The 19,036-nt window shown below is 52.0% G+C and overlaps 1 protein-coding gene and 1 long non-coding RNA gene across 5 annotated transcripts; one reads left to right on the top strand and one right to left on the bottom strand.

The window, feature by feature from the left end:
- The first annotated feature begins 297 nt into the window (after positions 1-297).
- Irf2bpl (interferon regulatory factor 2 binding protein-like) lies at positions 298-4,413 on the top strand. Its single transcript, NM_001012470.2, has one exon. The coding sequence runs from the start codon at positions 1,191-1,193 to the stop codon at positions 3,537-3,539; it is 2,349 nt and encodes a 782-aa protein (NP_001012488.2). The 5' UTR covers positions 298-1,190; the 3' UTR covers positions 3,540-4,413.
- Positions 4,414-10,518: 6,105 nt separating this feature from the next.
- On the bottom strand, positions 10,519-18,682 carry LOC108351280 (uncharacterized). 4 transcript variants are annotated; one of them, XR_010052760.1, is made up of 4 exons: positions 14,035-18,682; positions 13,032-13,115; positions 12,865-12,935; positions 10,519-12,257 (listed from the first exon to the last, which is right to left on the bottom strand). It is a non-coding gene; the product is annotated as an uncharacterized LOC108351280 (long non-coding RNA). The 4 variants fall into 4 exon arrangements; XR_005506124.2 differs by having other exon boundaries at positions 10,519-12,935; XR_010052759.1 differs by having other exon boundaries at positions 10,519-13,115.
- Between the last annotated feature and the right edge of the window lie 354 nt (positions 18,683-19,036).

Raw genomic sequence — 19,036 nt, 5'->3', positions numbered from 1 at the left:
CCCGCCTCCTCGCCCGGAACCCCCCCTCCCCGGCACCCAAACCCTGGACTTGCAGCTTTAGCTCCCCGGGCCTCAGCTGTGGTACACACACAGCCGAGGGGGGAGGGGAGGGAGGGTGGAGGCGCGGAGGAGGGGCCGACAGGGAGGAATCTGGGCATGCTGCCGCGCATGCGCCTTTCGCAAGCAACAAGTGGGCTCCACAGACAGAGGAAGTGTAAAGGGGGGGCTGGGGGACTGGTGCAGAGCATGGTGGTGACGTCAGCGCTCCGCCCGGGCGGCATCCCGCGCGGCCAAGCCGGGGACAGCGCGAGCCGCAGCCGGAGCAGGAGCGCTGAGACGCGCCTCCGGAACGTAGAGTAACAATCACAACCCCACATTCCAGGCGAGCGCGAGCGGGAAGGGATGCGACCCGGGTGGAGGCGCCGAGCGAGCGCCCTGCAGCCAACGTGAGCGCCGCCAGCCTCTGTGGCCGGAGAGGTGGTCAGGCCAGGGGGTGGTGGGAGCCTGCGTGCGTGCGCTCCTCTCCTCTGCTCTCGTGTGTCTTGGAAACGGTGGCCGCAGCTGCTCTCTCCGGCGTGCAAACCCAGGCGCCGCCAGCGCAACGGCCGTCGCTGCGGAAGGGAAACGCTCCTCTTTTGGCAGCCACCTCCTCCCCCGGCCCTCCCGGGGAATCAGCGGCTTCAGCAAGATTGGACCTGGGCACCGGGTGGCAAAACCTTCTAACCCTCTCCCCGGGGCGCCTGGCGTAGAGAAGACTCAGATCGTAGGGAGGACCCCCTTCGCGTTCCACGCTTCAATCACTCCGGGGAGGGGGCCAAGAGGCCACTGGCGGTCGGCCCCGGACACCCTAGCCCCCTCCCCCCAGGCCCGGAGCTCGCAGCCCTGATCCGCCGCACCAGGAAGAAGGCACCCGGTGCTCTGCTCTGGACAAGACAGCCGCAGTAGGAGGTGGGGGCGAGGAGCGTGCGGAACCCGTCGGTCGCCTGGGCGGTGGAGCCCCCGCCGAGAGGCACTACTGCGCCGGCAGTGGAGACTCGCGCTCCCTCCAGCCCCTGGGGCAGAACTTTCTCGCCCCCCTCCTCTCCCCTCCCCCGCAGCCGGACTCCTTCCCCAGCCAGCTAGTCCTCCCGAAGGAGAAAGCGCCGCGGAGACAGCCCGGGCGGGGGCCTACCTTCCCCGAGGCTGGCATCATGTCGGCGGCGCAGGTGTCCTCGTCCCGGAGACAGTCTTGCTACCTGTGCGACCTGCCTCGCATGCCCTGGGCCATGATCTGGGACTTCTCCGAACCCGTATGCCGTGGTTGCGTCAATTACGAAGGCGCCGACCGCATAGAATTCGTGATCGAGACAGCACGCCAGCTGAAGCGGGCGCACGGTTGCTTCCAAGACGGCCGCTCCCCCGGGCCGCCGCCGCCAGTCGGGGTCAAGACAGTGGCCTTGTCCGCCAAGGAAGCGGCAGCAGCAGCTGCCGCCGCTCAGCAACAGCAGCAGCAACAACAACAGCAGCAGCAGCAGCAGCAGCAGCCACAGCAGCTCAACCACGTCGATGGCTCTACCAAGCCTGCAGTGTTGCCCGCCCCGTCCGGTCTGGAGCGCTATGGCCTGAGCGCAGCGGCCGCCGCGGCTGCTGCCGCCGCCGCCGCGGTTGAACAACGCAGCCGTTTCGAGTACCCGCCTCCCCCGGTGAGTCTGGGGAGCAGCAGCCACGCCGCCCGGCTGCCCAACGGCCTGGGAGGTCCCAACGGCTTCCCCAAGCCGGCACCAGAGGAGGGTCCCCCGGAGCTGAACCGCCAGAGCCCCAACTCATCCTCAGCGGCAACATCGGTGGCTTCTCGGCGTGGGACTCATAGTGGGCTGGTGACCGGGCTGCCCAACCCGGGTGGTGGCGGGGGACCCCAGCTCACCGTGCCCCCCAACCTATTGCCGCAGACGCTGCTTAATGGCCCGGCCAGCGCCGCGGTACTGCCTCCGCCCCATGGGCTGGGGGGAAGCCGAGGGCCCCCGACTCCAGCACCTCCGGGTGCTCCTGGGGGGCCCGCCTGTCTCGGGGGTCCCCCGGGTGTGTCGGCCACTGTATCCTCTGCTCCGTCATCGACCTCGTCGACAGTGGCAGAGGTGGGCGTGGGTGCTGCTGGTAAGAGGCCTGGATCGGTGTCGAGCACAGACCAGGAGCGTGAGCTAAAGGAAAAGCAGCGCAACGCTGAGGCCTTGGCCGAGCTGAGCGAGAGCCTGCGCAACCGCGCGGAGGAGTGGGCTAACAAGCCCAAGATGGTCCGTGACACGCTGCTCACGCTGGCTGGCTGCACGCCCTACGAGGTGCGCTTCAAGAAGGACCATTCGCTGTTGGGTCGTGTCTTTGCCTTCGACGCGGTCTCTAAGCCCGGCATGGACTACGAGCTGAAGCTGTTCATTGAGTATCCCACGGGCTCCGGCAATGTGTACTCCAGCGCGTCTGGGGTGGCCAAACAGATGTACCAGGATTGCATGAAGGACTTTGGCCGGGGTCTGTCCTCTGGCTTCAAATACCTGGAGTACGAGAAAAAGCATGGCTCTGGCGACTGGCGCCTTCTTGGGGACCTACTGCCCGAAGCTGTGCGCTTCTTCAAGGAGGGCGTGCCCGGCGCGGACATGCTGCCCCAGCCCTACCTAGATGCCAGTTGTCCCATGCTACCCACGGCGCTGGTGAGTCTCAGCCGCGCCCCCAGCGCACCTCCAGGAACTGGAGCCTTGCCACCCGCGGCGCCCACGGGCCGGGGTGCAGCAGCCAGCCTGCGCAAAAGGAAGGCATCCCCGGAGCCTCCAGACTCAGCTGAAAGCGCACTGAAGCTCGGTGAGGAGCAGCAGAGGCAGCAGTGGATGGCAAACCAGAGCGAGGCGCTGAAGCTCACTATGTCCGCGGGGGGCTTTGCGGCGCCGGGACACGCAGCAGGGGGACCGCCTCCACCCCCTCCACCTCTGGGACCTCATTCCAATCGGACCACCCCGCCCGAGTCAGCCCCCCAGAACGGTCCGTCCCCCATGGCCGCGCTCATGTCAGTAGCAGACACTTTGGGCACAGCGCATTCGCCCAAGGATGGCAGTTCAGTGCACTCCACCACTGCATCTGCTAGGCGAAACAGCAGCAGCCCGGTGTCGCCTGCCTCCGTGCCGGGGCAGCGTCGCCTGGCATCACGCAATGGGGACCTGAATTTACAGGTGGCACCCCCACCGCCTAGCGCCCACCCGGGCATGGACCAAGTGCACCCCCAAAACATTCCGGATTCCCCTATGGCCAACAGCGGGCCCCTCTGCTGTACCATTTGCCACGAACGTTTGGAGGACACTCATTTCGTTCAGTGTCCATCCGTCCCTAGCCACAAATTTTGTTTCCCTTGTTCTAGAGAGAGTATCAAAGCCCAGGGGGCCACAGGTGAGGTGTATTGCCCCAGCGGAGAGAAATGCCCCCTAGTCGGGTCTAATGTACCTTGGGCCTTCATGCAGGGCGAAATCGCAACTATCTTAGCTGGGGATGTTAAAGTGAAAAAAGAGAGAGACCCTTGAACCGCGCAGGGCAGCGACCTCCTTTGCCCTAGACCACCTCCTCTTCAGTCTGGAGGGCCCTTCCCCCACCTGCCTCCACCTTCCCTATCCACCAAGATGTAGAATTGTGAATAAAACTGCAAAAAGTTAGTCTTATGTATAGACATTATTTTCGTCGGTATGTTTCTATATTTTGAAACAGGTATGTAACTTCTTCATTTGAAGGATAAGCCGATTTGTGTTAAGCAGTATAATATTGATTGGGTCTTTCGCATCATATTCGTTAGCATTTATTTGGTGGCAGAATGTTTGCCTAGGTACAGAATTAATAGCCCTTAGCAACGACTGCTGCTGGTGTGTGTGTATTTTTGTAAATGTTATGCACTCTGAAAGGATAAAACACACAAAAGAAAAAGATTTTGTTGTTTTTGTTTTGCCAAGGCCAGTGTTGCTGCCTAAAAAAAAAAAAAAAAACAAAAAACAAAAAACAAACAAAAAACAAAAAAAAAATTTGATGCTATAAAATGGTAAAAGCTTCTTTCTAAACAGCCCCAAGTGTTGAAGTCTTCACTTAATTTTGTTCTGTTTTGTTTTTCTGTTTTGTTTGCAAAATGGTAAGGGGGGTGTTGGGAGGGGATGGGTGTTTTTTTGTTGCAAGTTTGTGAAGGGGGTAAAAATGTTTTGGTTTGTTTCTACTGACCTGAATGTGTTGGATCTTCACGTGTTGTTTTGTTTTGGCTTTATTGATGCACGGATGCTTTTGAACAGTAGAGCGAAATGCTAGACATGGAGAACTTGCTCTGTTTGTCCTTTATACATTTCTGTAGTTAACAGAACACTGTAATGTGCCTTGGAGCTTAGTAACTTGTAATAAATTCAATTGATATTAATTCTGCCCTGAGTCAGCAAATTTGTCTTTCTAGGGTTGAGGCTATGCTACTCCAATTAAGGAGACACTGCTTACCTCCTGCCCGAATGGAACCAGGCATCCTGGTTCCTTTGAAGGCTCTCAGAGCAGACTGCCCCACCCCCACCCCCCACCTCATCCCCGCCCCCCCCACCAGACTATTTACATTTACCTCCCCTGTAATCTACAGATGCTGACTAAGCAATTTCTGTTTAGCCTTAAGCATCTCTGCCCACCCCTCATACAGGACCCAGCTGCAAAGAGCATTGTCAGGAATGCTCTTTGGTGGCTTTCCCTGGGGCGATGAGTATATCCTGGTGCCCAATGCAGCTGTGGCTTAACAAGTGGGAACAGAGGGTGTTTATTTGGCCTCTGCAGGCAGGGCAAAATTTTCTGCCATTGCACACTTGAAACAAAAGGTGTCTGGCTGACTGGGCTTTGCTTCCTGTGTGTATATGAAAATGTGACCAGCCAGCTTCCCACATCTCCTGCCCTGGATGTGTTCCTTGACTGTTACCATTTCTAAGCTACCCTAATGGACTATCCCTCTGGAACTATGGACTAAAATAAACCCTTTCTAAAAAATTAAAAAAAAAAAAAAAGCCTAGGTAGGAGTGGGGGCAGGGAAGGGTGTGAGCATCTGGGAGGCAAATGCATGTTGCAAAGCGGTTTTTACCTCTTTCATTATATCCCACCCCTTAATGAGTGTTTCTTAAGTCGGGACACAGCTGATCCGGAGCAGACTTGGGGGATGGGGGTGAAAGGGAAAGAAAAGCAAAGGTTCAGGCACCAAATGGAATCCATTTTACTCTTAAAGAAACAGAACTATCAACTTTGTTGCGAGCATTTGTGAGGCTCCGGCGGGTGGGGGCGTAGAGAAGTAGCCAAGGCGCCCCGTGGAGCTCAGAACCCCCAACAGACACCAGACAAGCCTTTCATCTGGTTTAGAACGAGGCAAACAGTCCTGGTTTGAACCGTGTCCTTTCCTGGAGGCAACAGAGGACTAGAAAACAGAAAGGAAGCAAAACAACAGGGGCGATCTGATCTGAAATTAATTCCTAGCCACTCCCTATTCCTGGCTGAGAGAACTAACCGGGTCTGGATTGCCTGTCCATGTTGGAGGAAATGATACCCCGAGGTGGAGCCAGAGTTCAGGAAGGTGGGAATTGGTGGCAGGAGGAAATCAAGTCATGGGATGATTCTGAACACCAGCAGTATGAAGATTTGATTGAGATGGGATTTGCAGTTAATAATACCCTTTGGGTTTCTGGTCCTGCTCGCTTTGCCACCATATTGAAGTGGAACTGGGAATCCTGGTGTGCCTGTGTGGGAGTGTATGTTTGGGAGTGGGGATCCATGGTGCTCTTGATGGCTCCGCAGCACGGTACTTGGGAGGTGCCCGGCTCACCTCTAAGAATCTCCCTACTTATAAATAGATGTTCATTCCTGTCGGTTCCCTGCAAATGTGTCCTTGCGTTTTCATCTGCTGCCAAGTGTTGTATTGGTGCTTATGAGTCATGAAACCTATTTTCATCCTCAGGGGTAATTAACTCGGTGGCGGTAATGCGTTGTAGACTGTAGGAAGAGTTAATTCTAAAACGCATCCTGGACCAGCGACCAATCACTTAAAGGTCTGGGCTGACTTTTCTTACAGCCTCATTAATAAAAACCTGAGCAGGTTTTCGCCTGGAAGATTCTTCAAGGTGCTCCCAACCCCCACACCAAATGTACATGCTCTTGAAATGGGTGAATCTAGGAGGGAAAGACCTCCCTCCCCCACCCCTCCCGTCAGCTAGGATGTAAGGATTGCCTGCCTGGGTGTGGACGCTGTGAGTGGTGTCTGTCTCGTTGCCTACCTGTGCACACACAGGCTCCCGCCTGCCTGCCACTCTCTCTTCATTGCCTCGGTGTTTATGTTCAGGAACTTTTAGGATTACAAAGCCCTTGATTACTAGTCCATATGGACAAGCGGCCTGTCATTAAAAGCTGAGAACAGTGTTGCTTTCTCCCCCTGTTGTTGCTGGGTGCTATTATTAGGAGAAGTGGCAGCTGTCTTGATGAAGCAGCTAGCAAAGGGGCCTGGGTTGGTTTCCCTTAAGGAAGAAGGCTGACTTGACAAGGCTCAGCCGAGAGCAGTAAACTAGAGGAAGCACTCGAGAGGTCAGGGCGGAACTCTGGCTGCTAGTGAATCACACATAACTGGTGCAGATAATCTAAGTTTACAATAGCCACGGGCCGCTCGTTAAATGGTAGCTCTCTTGGGGCGGAGCATGGGGAGCGATAAGACCCTTCTCTCTACTGGAATTGTTCAGCGCCCATGTGGTTGCCTTAACCAGTCTCTCTGTGGTTCTCAGGTTGATTCTCCCTTCCCTGAAGGGGTCCACATTGGACACCTAGGAAGCATTTTCCTTCTCTGGCCCCAAGGATCATTGTGTATTTCGGACACTCACAGCCAAGGGTCTAGCTGGCTGACTGACACTGGGATAAGCTCCTTTTATCCCAGTGTTACTTGGGAGTATCCCTCCTCCAGATGCCCATCCATCTCTTCTCACTTTGGTCTCAGAACCAGAGACAGTGGCCGCCAATTTACAGTCTACACTGTATTGTTTGTACGCCTTACCTGTGGGTCTAATCCAATCTTAATGATTCCTTAAGTGAAGCTGGGGTAGAACGGTGAAAATGGAAGAATAAACTGATGGGTAGATAAGCCATTCTTGATTCTGAAGGCAATACCATGGGCAATCCATCTGCAGGAGAGCTCATAATTTCAAAGCCTTGATAGTAAAATTCCAGATATTCCAGGTACATTCTCCCATGTTTCCAGGACTGGTGATAAAATGAGATTCGGTATTTGAGTACTTGGGACCATCTCAGGTAGCCAGTGCTAGCTGTGAACTTTCCATCATCCTCCTGACTCAGCCTCTGGATGCTGGGCTATGGGAATGAGCCCCCAAACCCAGCTTTCTAAAATTCACTTTAGTTCCTTCCTAAACCTCATCAAGAACAGGAAGCTGGGCGCAGGGATGACCCTGAGGCCTAGTGAAAGACATTGTTTATTGTTTATTTGGCAACCCTGGTGACTGAACCCTTGGACTCCACCAATGGAACCCTGTGCTCTCTGGCACAGCCACGTTTTTTTAGCCTGTTTTTACTCTTTATTTTGAGACAGGGAACTCACTAAATTGTCCAGGACGGCCCAAACATTTTTTGTTTTGTTTTACTTTGTTTTCTGAGACAGGATTTCTCTGTGTAGTCCTGACTGCCCTGGAACTTGCTTTGTAGACCAGGCTCACAGAGATCCACCTGCCTCTGCCTTCCAAGTGCTGGGATTAAAGACAGACATCACCACTCCCTGGCTCCAAACTATTTTTTTCCAGGCGGGGTTTCACTCTGTAGTAGCCCTAGCTGGCTTGGAATTTGCCGTAGACTGGACTGGCCTTGAACTCAGAGGGACTGACCCATCTCTATCTCCTGGGATTAAAGGAGGGCACCAGCATGCCCAGCATGGCTGTTTATAAATGGGTTTAAGAACGTCTACAACCTGTCTATGAAACTTGAGTTTATAGCTCAGGCCTGTGTATTATCCAGCTTTTAAACTCAAGGCAGAGACTTAACCTGTGATCACCCAGTGGCAGACGAAACCAACCAAACAAAACCTCTAAAGATCCTTGGTTTAACTATAGCTATCTACCAAAAGGAAGGACGCTGGGTGGGCGAAGTCCCCAGGGAGTAGGGCACATCGTCTTCATTAACTCTTGGAAGATGGCAACCAACATTAGTCCGTGGTCTTCGGTCATACCTTAGCAACGTTTCTGGGTTTCTGACTATAAATGTCAGGCAAGCTTGAGTGGTAAAGTCTTTCCTTAACCTTTCATCTCTGTACCGCCATACTCCTCTCCATTTGCTAATTGGAAACTTCTGGAGGTTTAAAGACAGACAATGGACTGCAAAACCAAGAGGGACATCCATCTGGGTGAGCGAGGAAGAAGGGAGGGGTGGAGGGAGAAACACTGGGGACTCTTTCTCGGTCTCTCAAGCTTGGGGGTTCTCCGATCTCTCATCATTCTTTTTTGCCTGGCTGATTCTCCCACTGCAAAGGGGGAACTGAAACAGTAACGAACCAGGTGCCAGGTAGAGAGAAGCACACTGAGTTGCCAACCGTCAGGCCAGCCTGAGGGGAGGATGTGTCATCCGGTTTTATACTAAGATCAACCGAACACAGAAAGACTGAATCGCCTCAAGTTCAAGCCCAGGTTGGCCTAGATCCTGCACTCTTCTTAAACCCGTTGTTCAGCACCTAGGACTTCTGCCCTAGCCTCTGAGCACCTCTGAGCTCAGCCATCCCCACTGTCTTCTTGCCCGGGTTTCCAGGTGAACCTCAGAGTCAACTTCAGGAAGACTGGAGGTGACACACTGTCCCAGCAAAGCTCAATGGGATCCTGAAGTAATGGTGTTTTCCTGGAGTCTCCTACTGTGGTGTCTGAGAAAACAGAGAGGTGGGCAGGGAGCAAACGATAGGTCTGGACGCTAATGGCTATTGCTCCTGTGAGGAGCATCGACCCCACTGACCATCTCGATCCCTGACATTTTCAGTTGTGTTAGTGGGAAATTGGCTCATTTATTCTCGGGCCTTGTTTGGTCGTTCTCCCTCGTTAGTGGGCCTCAGAAATGCACCCATGAGCAGGACAGTCCATGTTCTGACGGCCCTGGGAAAGCTTCCCTTTCTACAAGAGCTGTTAGTCGTGAGTCTTTGGTTTAGACACTACTAGAGCGACATGCCCCAGCCTCCCCTGAGCTTCTCGTGGCTCTGTTTGGTCTCTCCCCACTTCAGGCCTTGATTTTGTGGCAATGACTCTCTTTCCATAGTAATGTCTCACTCCCTTAGAAAGGCCAGTTGATACTGGGCGTGGTAGCACGTGCCTATAATCCCAGAATGTGGTAAATACAGTCGGAAAGATCAGGAGTTCAAGGTCACCCTTCGCTATTTGGCACTTAGTGGCCAGCAAGGGCTATAAGAGACCCTGGAGCGGGTGGTGTATAGAGTTCAGTTAGTAAAGTGTTTGTCTAGCGTGATGGAGGTCCTGGGTTTCTGCATCAAGCCACATATGGTGGTGAGAGCCTGAAATCAGCATTTAGGAGAGAGAGGAGGATTAGAAGTTTAATGTCATCTTTGGATAACCCTGGAATTCAAAACCATCTTGGGCTACCTAAAAGTTAGTCTCAAAAAGAAAAAAAGGAAATAAAATTAAAGTGGAAAGTTCCAGGTCAGCCAGGACTACATAAAGACCCTGACTCAAAAGAGCGAGAGAAAAGCTACTCAGAACAAAGTAGGCTGTTTTCCTTTTGTTCCAGATCTTGGGCTCTCCGTGGAAAGCATCAGCTTGCAGGCCCGTGTGAGGGCGTTCTTTAATACTAGGTGCTCAGAGGAGCTGAGGTCTATAGTCTGTAGACCTATACTGAGGTCTCTACTACAGCTCTCCTGGGGCTTAGCACACGCCAGAGGCAAGGAGAGCAGTCCAGGATAAGGACCTGGACTTGGGTCACAGAGATCCAGGAAGTTTCCATCCCCACAGCAAAGGTTAGCTTATAGTCCTTATAAAGTTCTGGACCAAGGGTGAGTGTGCCCAAAAGCATGTGTGGGTGCATGTATATGATATGTGTGTTTATGTACATGTATGTATGTATATGTCTGTCTTTGGCTCACATCCGGTGCACTTACCTGTCACCTGCATATCGTATGGTCCAGCTCCTTAAGCTAGCCTCTCTATGGAAGCTTGACTATTCATTGGAAGGAATGGTCAGGGATTGCATGAAGCAGGCCAGGAATCCCCTGCAATGCTCCAGAGACTTTCTCATCAACTACTGCACCCCTCCTCCAAACACACAGGCGCACACACACACACACACACACACACACACACACACACCAGCAGCTGGCAGAATTGTACCCCAGAGGACAACCTGAGGAGCTTGGCTGAAAGGAAAAAGAAAAAAAAGGACAGGGAGGGGGTAGAGAGCTTGCCTAGCAAGCATAAGACCTTGGATTCTACCCTCAGCACCAATAAGTAAATATGTAGATAAATAAGCAAAAAAAAAAGTATGACATTTTATTAACTAAGATTATTAGCTTGTGAATTGGGTCTATCTGCCTCAGTGTTAACTGTCATTATTACTATGAGGATTCTTACACGAGGAACTAGATGAGATTGACAGTCAGGAAAGACATACTATAAACAAATGAATGAATAAAAATAAAAATATACAACAGGGCTATCGAGGAGAGGTAGTATACGCTTGAATCCTAAGCGCTTGGGAGGCAGGAGGATCAGGAGTTCAGGGTCAGCCTCAGTTCCATAGAAAGTTCGAAGCCAGTAGGGGTTATGTGACAGCCTGTGTCAAGAACAACAAAAGGAAAACCAGGCAAGAAAGAATCTAATGTAACCTTCAGACCTGTGGTGGAATAACATTGTCATATGTAATCTCTCCATTATTATGACTCGTCTTCGAGGTTGGACGTGACTAGTATTCTCGACAGAAAAACATCCCTAGTAGGTCCTGTCGCCCGAGGCCTACCCTCACTCCTTTCTGACCCCCTCCCCTAGTTCTGCTCCCCAGCCTAGCTCACCCATCTTCCAGGGAGCCAGGTGTTTTGGTTGTGAGGAGCACTTGAAGTCCCATGCTAGGGCCCAGGCTCTGGACCACCTGTAGCTCTAGCAGCCCCAGGAGGCCTGGCCACAACTGAGAACAGGTTTGGGTGGCTGATGGTGCCTGAAGTGCTGATGGCCAGCGCCTTGGGAGAGGCGGCTGTGGAATGCTGGCCTTGTGAACCTGAAGGAATTAACTCAATGCCCCTGGGTCTCAGCCCAGACTACCATGTGACTACCTCCCACGAGCTCCCCTACCCCTAACCTCTTGTCTTCCTGGAGTCTAAGCTTGGAGCACTACTAGTCTTGGATCAGAGCTGACGGCAGCTGATCGCTCCTTGGGGAGTTGCCAACAGACTCACTCCTGTTGGGGTTGGGGTGGAGTTCTGGAAATAGAGTTTCAGGGTGACAAAGGGCAGTGGCTGGGAGCATCTTCAAGGTAGAAGGAGGAAGGGGGTTGGTAGGAAGTCAGAAAAGCAGCAGGGGGTAGCAGTACTTCTCTTCACCAGGCCCCCTAATAGGACAGTCCCAAGCCTCTTCTGCCCAGCTGGGCCCCCAGACAGCTCTGGGAAAGAGACCTGGGAGAGACAAAACCACCCTGGGGCAGGAAGCCAACACTATCCACTCCAGGTCAGCCCCAGGGACCAGCCCCTAGTCTTGTGACTCCCGCCTGTCCTCAGATTCCACCCATCCTGTGCCGACAGAAGTATGACTGAACCTGCTTCTCCCACCTCCAGCTTCGGCCTTCTAGCAATCCGGGGCAAGAGGGATGTTTAGGCAATCTCCACCATTTCCTTCTTTGTTCTGAATGGTTCAGGTCAAGCCCAGGTCGATGGAAACTAGCTTAGTCAGGACCTGTGGCTTCCAAATCTGTCAACTCCTGTCCCACCTGCTGCTGAGGCCTCTTCGCAGGATCTCCTCCTGCCCTGCCCTGGTTGATGGCCTGGAACAAGGCTGGAGTCCGGTAGTAAGGCAGAGGTGGCCCTCTCAGCAGACAGTGAGAGTGCACAGCCCAGACAGTTGCTTCCGCTCTAATCCTCTCCCCCACTCTCATTCCTCCAACACACTTCAAGGGGCCGTCTTCCAACAAATAAGTGTTGGTTGGTGTCTGAGTTCGAATTCTGGCTCTGAGCAAGCTACAGATCTCTTCAGGCCTGTCGAGTCTTCCTTTGGAGCCGAGATTGCCTCCTTACAACACGGCGGGAGAAAAAAGTAAAGTTGGTACTCATTGCAGTCTAGGATCTGTGGCTGACAATGATGATTAGCTATGACTTTTCGTTTGTTGGTTTGGGGTGGGGTGTGTGTGTGTGTGTGTATGTGTGTGTGTAGGGATAGGGATAAGAGGTCAGGAATAGGGAAGGCTGGAGAGATGACTCATGGTTTAGTGTACTTGTTACTCTAGCAAGAGGACAGGGTTTGGGTTCCAAGCTCCAAGTATAGTGGTTCACAGTGGTCTGTAACTCCAGTTCCAGGGGCTCTGACGCCCTCTTCTGGTCTCTTCAGGCACTGCATGCATGTGGCACACATACATGATTGCAGGCAAACTACTCATGCACATAAAATAAAAATTAACAAAGAGAAGCTGGCGTGATGGTGCACACTTTTAATCCCAGGACTCTGGCGGCAGAGGCAGGTGGATTTTTTTCTAAGATTGAAGCCAGCCTGGTCTTGTTAGTTCCAGGGCAGCCCAAATTATATTACTCCATCTCAAAACAAAAGCAAAAAGAAAAAGAGGAGGAAGGCAGGCAGGCAGGCAGGCAGGAAGTTAATACATGGCTGGTATAGCAGCACATACCTTTAGTCTCAGAACTCAGGAGGCAGCCTGATCTACACAGTGAGTTCCAGGCAGGGCTACATAGAGAGACTCTGTCTCAAAGCAAACAAACAAGCAAACAGAGAAAATCAATGATCAGATTGGTAGAGCAGGGGGAGGAAGAAAGGGTGAAGAAGGCCTTTTCTCACTTGCTGGATCGCAGTACCATCCATCCCTTGTGTCATCCAACACTGACCACAGGCTTTCAGGGACCCCCAGGTTCCATATGGGATCTGGAAGAGGCGAGGGAGGGAGCATGAGGCCCTGTGTACCAGGAGAAGATTTACTCCCTACGCCGTGTTCTCTGGCCCTGGAAGCCAAGCCCACTTGACTTGGTCTAGTCTACATGGTTTCCCAAGCAAGGAGCTCGTTGGGAACACTGTGAGTTCCAGGAAGAATTGGCCTCATGGTTCTCCGTTCTGTGGTCACACGTCCAAAGGGACAGCTTGACGGTTTGCTGTCTTAAGGTAGACAAGTGCTTCACAGTAAACCATGACCCAGCCATCTTTTACTTCCTGAAAATCTTAGGTTATTTTATATTTTAGAGACAGACTCTCTCACTAGATAGCCCAGGCTGGCCTGTATATAGCCCAGGCTGGCCTCAGACTCACCATTTTCCTGCCCCAGCCTCCACACTGTTAGAATTATAGACGTGCCCCACTATGTCTGACCCAGCTGTTTTTTGTTTGTTTGTTTGTTTGTTTTTTCTGTTTTTGTTTTCTTAAGACAGGGTTTCTCTGTGTAACAGAACCCTGGCTGTCCTGGTACTCACTCTGGAGACCAGGCTGACCTCAAACTTCTAGAGCTCTGCCTGCCTCTGCCTCCTGAGTGCTGGCATTAAAGGTGTATACCACCACGCCCGGCCATTTTCTTTCTAAAGAAGGTTTTATGTAAGTTTGTATGTATATGCTTCATATGGGATTCCGAGCTGATCTATAGGGCTGACCTTAAACTTCTATGTAACTGGTAACTTTGAACTTCTGATCTTCCTTCTGGAGGATTGTAAAGTGCCTAACTCACCTGGTTTATGTGGTGCTAGGGCTGGAACCCAGTGCCTCGTTCATGTTAGGCACTCCCGGACCAACTGATTTCTGCCTGCCTGCCTGCCTGCCTGCCTGCCTGCCTGTCTGTCTGTCTGTCTGCTTTTCTTACCAGTGCACTCCTCTTCCCCCAAAGCTCCAGTCCAAGGGATAAAGGCAGGCCACATGCTTCTCTCTCCTCTATCCTTCTTGTCCTCACCCCCATTATTAGCCTTGAGTTTTCCAAGATGGATTAAGACTCTCAGCATCCTGATAGCCCAGAGGTCTTGATGCACCTCCTTTCAAGGGCAAAAATCAAAGCAGAAACACCTAAACTTTAAATACCACAGGGATGGCCCTCCAGGCGTTGATCTCTCAGGATGGAAGAGGGTGCTTCCTCGACATTTTTTGAAGCACTAAGAGTTTGCCTATTTAAAAAAAAAAAAAAGGCTGGAGAGGGGTTGGGGATTTAGCTCAGTGGTAGAGCGCTTGCCTAGCAAGCGCAAGGCCCTGGGTTCGGTCCCCAGCTCCGGGGGAAAAAAAAAAAAAAAGGCTGGAGAGATGGCTCAGCGGTTAGGAGCACTGACTGCTCTTCCAGAGGTCTTGAGTTCAAATCCCAGCAACCACATGGTGGCTCACAACCATCTGTAACGGGGATCCGATGCCTTCTTCTGGTGTGTCCGAAGACAGCTACAGTGTATTTATACATACATACATACAGACATACAGACATAAAATAAATGAAATTTTTAAAAAAAGAAAAAAGAAAGAAAAAAAAACCATCCAATTAAAAAAAAGGGGTTGGGGAGTTAGCTCAGTGGTAGAGCGCTTACCTAGGAAGCGCAAGGCCCTGGGTTCGGTCCCCAGCTCCGGAAAAAAAGAACCAAAAAAAAAAAGGAAATTCAAATGCTCTGATGCCTCTCTTCTTCCAGCACCATAGGTCTGTGTATCCTCTGCCTTTTGGGTAGCCTGCCCTTGCCTGCCTTGTCTCTAGTGCCAGAGGCTGGCCTGAAATACCAGGGCATTGGGCCACTCTGCCCAGAGACTTCCTGTGATACACGAGGCCCTGGGCCAATCAGCCTCTGCTGGAGAGGTTACATCAGAAAAGCCCAGAAGGTTCGGCTGACTCCACCCCACCCCACTAGAGCAGCCGGGGCCAGCAGGAGGGTGCGCGTCAGAGAAGAGCCGGGCAGAAGTGTTCAGTCCTCTAACTGGCAAGGCCAAACAGGCTGCCCTTTACCCAGACCTGCTGGCCAGGCCCCCCTGCCTCTCCCAGAACGGTCCAGCTACGTACTCTTCAGGTGGGGGAGGGAAGCAGAAAGATTAGGAGCTGCCTCAAACTGGCTTTTCCAGATCCTGCCGGTAAACTCAGGTTAAAAATAAAACCACGTGTCCAGGAAGGAGAGGGGAGGGTGGAGGCTTAGAGTCCCCTTGAGGCTAGGACAAGCTGGCAGGAGGAACAAGCTTCCGCAGCACGGTGGTGGTAGTGAATCCTAGAGGAAAAAAAAAAGATGGGACCATTCTAGATAATTACAGTGGGTGTACCTTTCGGGTTGCCACCCTGAAAGAGCGACCCTGTCTGGAAGGTCGTTGTCCGGAGGAATTGGGTGGGATCTTTCTTGTCTTTGTTCCCTCAGGCCTTCTAGTGTGGTTTCCAACTCCTACCCTGGAGTGATCACCCCCCCCCCCCCCCCCGTGATCCCTGGAGGGTGCTGATCCCTCTCTCCTTGCTAGCCTCTGTGAGTACCATGCCTCCGTTCCTCTGACTAACTAAAGGCAGGAAGCTGGTTGTTGTCTGAGGGAAACACTACCTTTGAGGAAAAGGGAAAGAATGTATGTGCTGACCCCTCATGTTGGTTGCCTCTTACAGGGGCTGCTAGCCTCGGCGGTCCTCAGTGAGAACACCTCACAGCCTGAGAAACACCCATAGCATGCGCGGTTGGTGCCTGTGGAGGTGTCAGATCCCTTGGAACTGGAGTTAGAAAGAGTTGTAAGCCATTACATAGGTGTTAGGAATTGAACTGTGGTCCTCTGGAAGAGTAAGTAGCCAGTGCTCTTAACCCCTAAGCCATCTCTCCAGCTCCCCCATCCCCCATTCTTCTAGGGGATCATATCAACCAAGCTCAAGCCCAGACTAGAATTGGAGCACAAGGCTTCCGGCCTAGAGGCCTAGGCTCTTAACCGCTGCACCATCTAGAGCCCAGACTCGTCTGCCAGCCCCACTCTATGACCTCTCATCTCTTCTGTCCTGTGATCTCTCCAATGTCATTCCTCTGTCCCTCATCCTTTCTGTCTGTCAGCCTTGGGCAGGAGGTTCAGGTAGAACTGGCTGGCAACTTCCTAAGGAGGACAAGGCTGTGTGTGGGATCACCTGGAAGTCAGAGCAGATGGGAAGGGGCTTAGCTAAAACAGCTGACTGGGAGAAGGGGAGTGGGGTTGAGAGTCAAGCTTTTGAGCGCTCTCGCCCTCCCTCAGAGCTTATGAGTACCTGTCCCCTTCTTGCACCATTTACAATTTTAATTTTATCACTACTGGCTTGTGTGCCTCCTCCCTAGGCAAATGCTCCCAGAGAAGATCGGAAAGTATTGTTAGATTTTAGGGGGAAATGTGACGAATGGAACAGGTTCAAATTTCCTCTGTGCTGATGACCTTGGACAAGTCACTGTGGCTCCAATTTCTTCTCGATCAAGTAGAAAAAAGAGTATCCTTTGAAGAAAGAGTATCCTTTGAAGCTTTGTGAAGGGACCAAATGAGGTTACAAGTGGAATAGTCTAGAATGGGAAGCCCTCTACAGTTGTGAGCTGGGAGAAACCAGACCTCTGTCCACATTGTCCTCCCTCCCTCCTCCTCCCCTCCCCCCCTGTTTTTTGAGACAAGATCTCTGTAGTCCAGACTGTCCTAGAACTCACTGTGTTGACCAGGCTGGCTTCAAACTCAGAGATCTGCCTGCCTCTGCCTCCAGGAGTGCTGGGATCAAGATATCCACTACCACATTCAACCCTGCTGTCATCCTCTTAAAGGACAAAACTATCAGCTTCATGCAGTTGCTGTCCAGGGCCTGACTGTCATCCTAGCACTAGGAGACTGAAGCTCATCCAACAGAATGCTTGCCTAGTGCGCACAAGGCCCTAGGTTTGATTGTTAGCACCACCAGGTTTGGTGACACACATCTGTAATCTCAGCACTTGGAAAGATGGAGGCAGAGGGCTATAAATTCAAGGTTATCACGCTCCATAGTGAGTTTGAGGCCAGTCCAAGATACATAAGACTTTCAAGAGAGAGAGAGAGAGAGAGAGAGAGAGAGAGAGAGAGAGAGAGAGAGAGGAAGATGCGGGGTTTGAGAGATGGCTGAGCAGTTAAAGAATCTTTTAGAGAATAGTGTTCTTAGCAGCCACGTGAGACAATGGCTCTTTATTGCCTGTACTGTAACTCTAGCTCCAGGGGATCTAATACCTTTTGACCTCTACAGGCACCTGTACTTATGTGCACATACCTACACATAGGCATATACCCACACATATACATAAATAAAAATAAGACTTTAAAAATGAAGAAGAAGAAGAAGGAGAAGGAGAAGGAGAAGGAGAAGGAGAAAGCAATAGTTAGTGACAGAGGAGCTGGGGAGTGGGGAGAGCTCCGTGCTATAAGGAAGTAAGGACAGTTACAGTTGCTTCCCTGGTTTGGGTGTGCTTTGCTGTGTTCTCGCCCAGCTCCTGCAGAAGGAAGGGGGGGGCATCCATTGCCTGAGGGTTCACTGCACTCATGTACCTTCCCTGGGGCCGAGCCACAGGGCCTAGGATAGCCAGGAGCTACTAGCACTGAATTCCTTGACCTTAATTTCCTCCCCACTCTACCCCACCCTGAAGACCTCTAATCCAGTCAGCGTGGGAGACAAGGGAAGTCAGGTGGCTTGGGAAGGGCTGAGAGACCTGCATCTAATAGAGCCAGGGGTCCTTGCTAATGACCGGGACTAAATTCCAATCTGTTTATGACTGGTCATCAAAATCTAGGCTACCCTTGCCAAACAGGACTGCCCAGTCCCCTGAGCAGAAGCCGACCCCTGGTTTACAGGAGAGGAATGAGGAAATACCACCAGGCTGTCAGTCACACTGAATAGACTGCCCTTGAGTTGCTGGGCCATTTGGTTAATTATCATTTGTTCAGCATTGGAACTATGGCCATAAGCAAGCCCAAATCCCCATTGTCCTGCTAAGGTCTAGAGAAGGAAGAAAGGTCTACAGATATGCAACTTGGTAATGGAGGAGGATGGGGGGAGCTGCTTCAATTTCTCTAGTTTGGCCTGGGGTTTTGATGACTGAGTAGGAGCTCGCTGAGCAGGAATAGGAGAATCCCGGAACTAGATTATCTAGCTGGCAGAAGGTAAGGAACTGCCCCTGCACATTTAGGGGTGGTGGGAGGTGCTCTTAGGCAACGGAACAGCATGACTCAGACATGAGGCCATTCTGAATCTGATGATATGATAATGTGGCTTCTGCCCTCCTGGTCGGGTCTCCAGCTTTTCCTTAGGCGCAACTGAAGAACTTGACCCAAATCACATTTCTGTCTTTGACTGAATCATCCAGTGTCTAGGTGGCTGGGAACCCCTGAGGTGGAAGGCTGGCAGAATCTGTAGTCTGGGTACCTGCCCCACTCTACTCCTGTCGGCACAGAGGACACCTATTCATCTTACGTTTAGTGGGCCTACAAGCCCTCTCCAGCCCCCTAGGCCTGCTACAACCCCTTACGGGGCATGCTTATACCTTTCCCTGGTTAGAAGCACCCAGCAAAAGCCAGGACCTACCTTTATCTGTACTTTCAGCTTGGTTCCAGACTCAAACACAGGTACTGACCTTATGCCAACATTCTGAGCATGCCTGTGGCTGTCTTTGGGTCTCTAGGGTAAGGTTTGTCTGGTCCCTCAAGCTGGCTGGTGTAGCCATGGATGGGCACTGCTAACCTGGGCATTCCCAGTTTAGAATTTCTGCTGCAGAGAGAGGCCATGGATGGGCAAGTCCTTTGCTTTGTCACCTAGGTGTCAGGAGAGCACAGGCATGTGCACAGGTTTGGTCTTAGCTGAATCAGTGTGCACCTCCAGGAAAGGTAAAGGTCTGTCCACCCAGTTAGTTTCCCTACAT

Source organism: Rattus norvegicus, chromosome 6 (genome assembly GCF_036323735.1).
Source record: "Rattus norvegicus strain BN/NHsdMcwi chromosome 6, GRCr8, whole genome shotgun sequence".
In the NCBI taxonomy this organism is placed as follows: Eukaryota; Metazoa; Chordata; class Mammalia; order Rodentia; family Muridae; genus Rattus; species Rattus norvegicus.
Note: the sequence above shows the minus strand (reverse complement) of the source record. Positions and strands in the feature narration are given on the sequence as shown.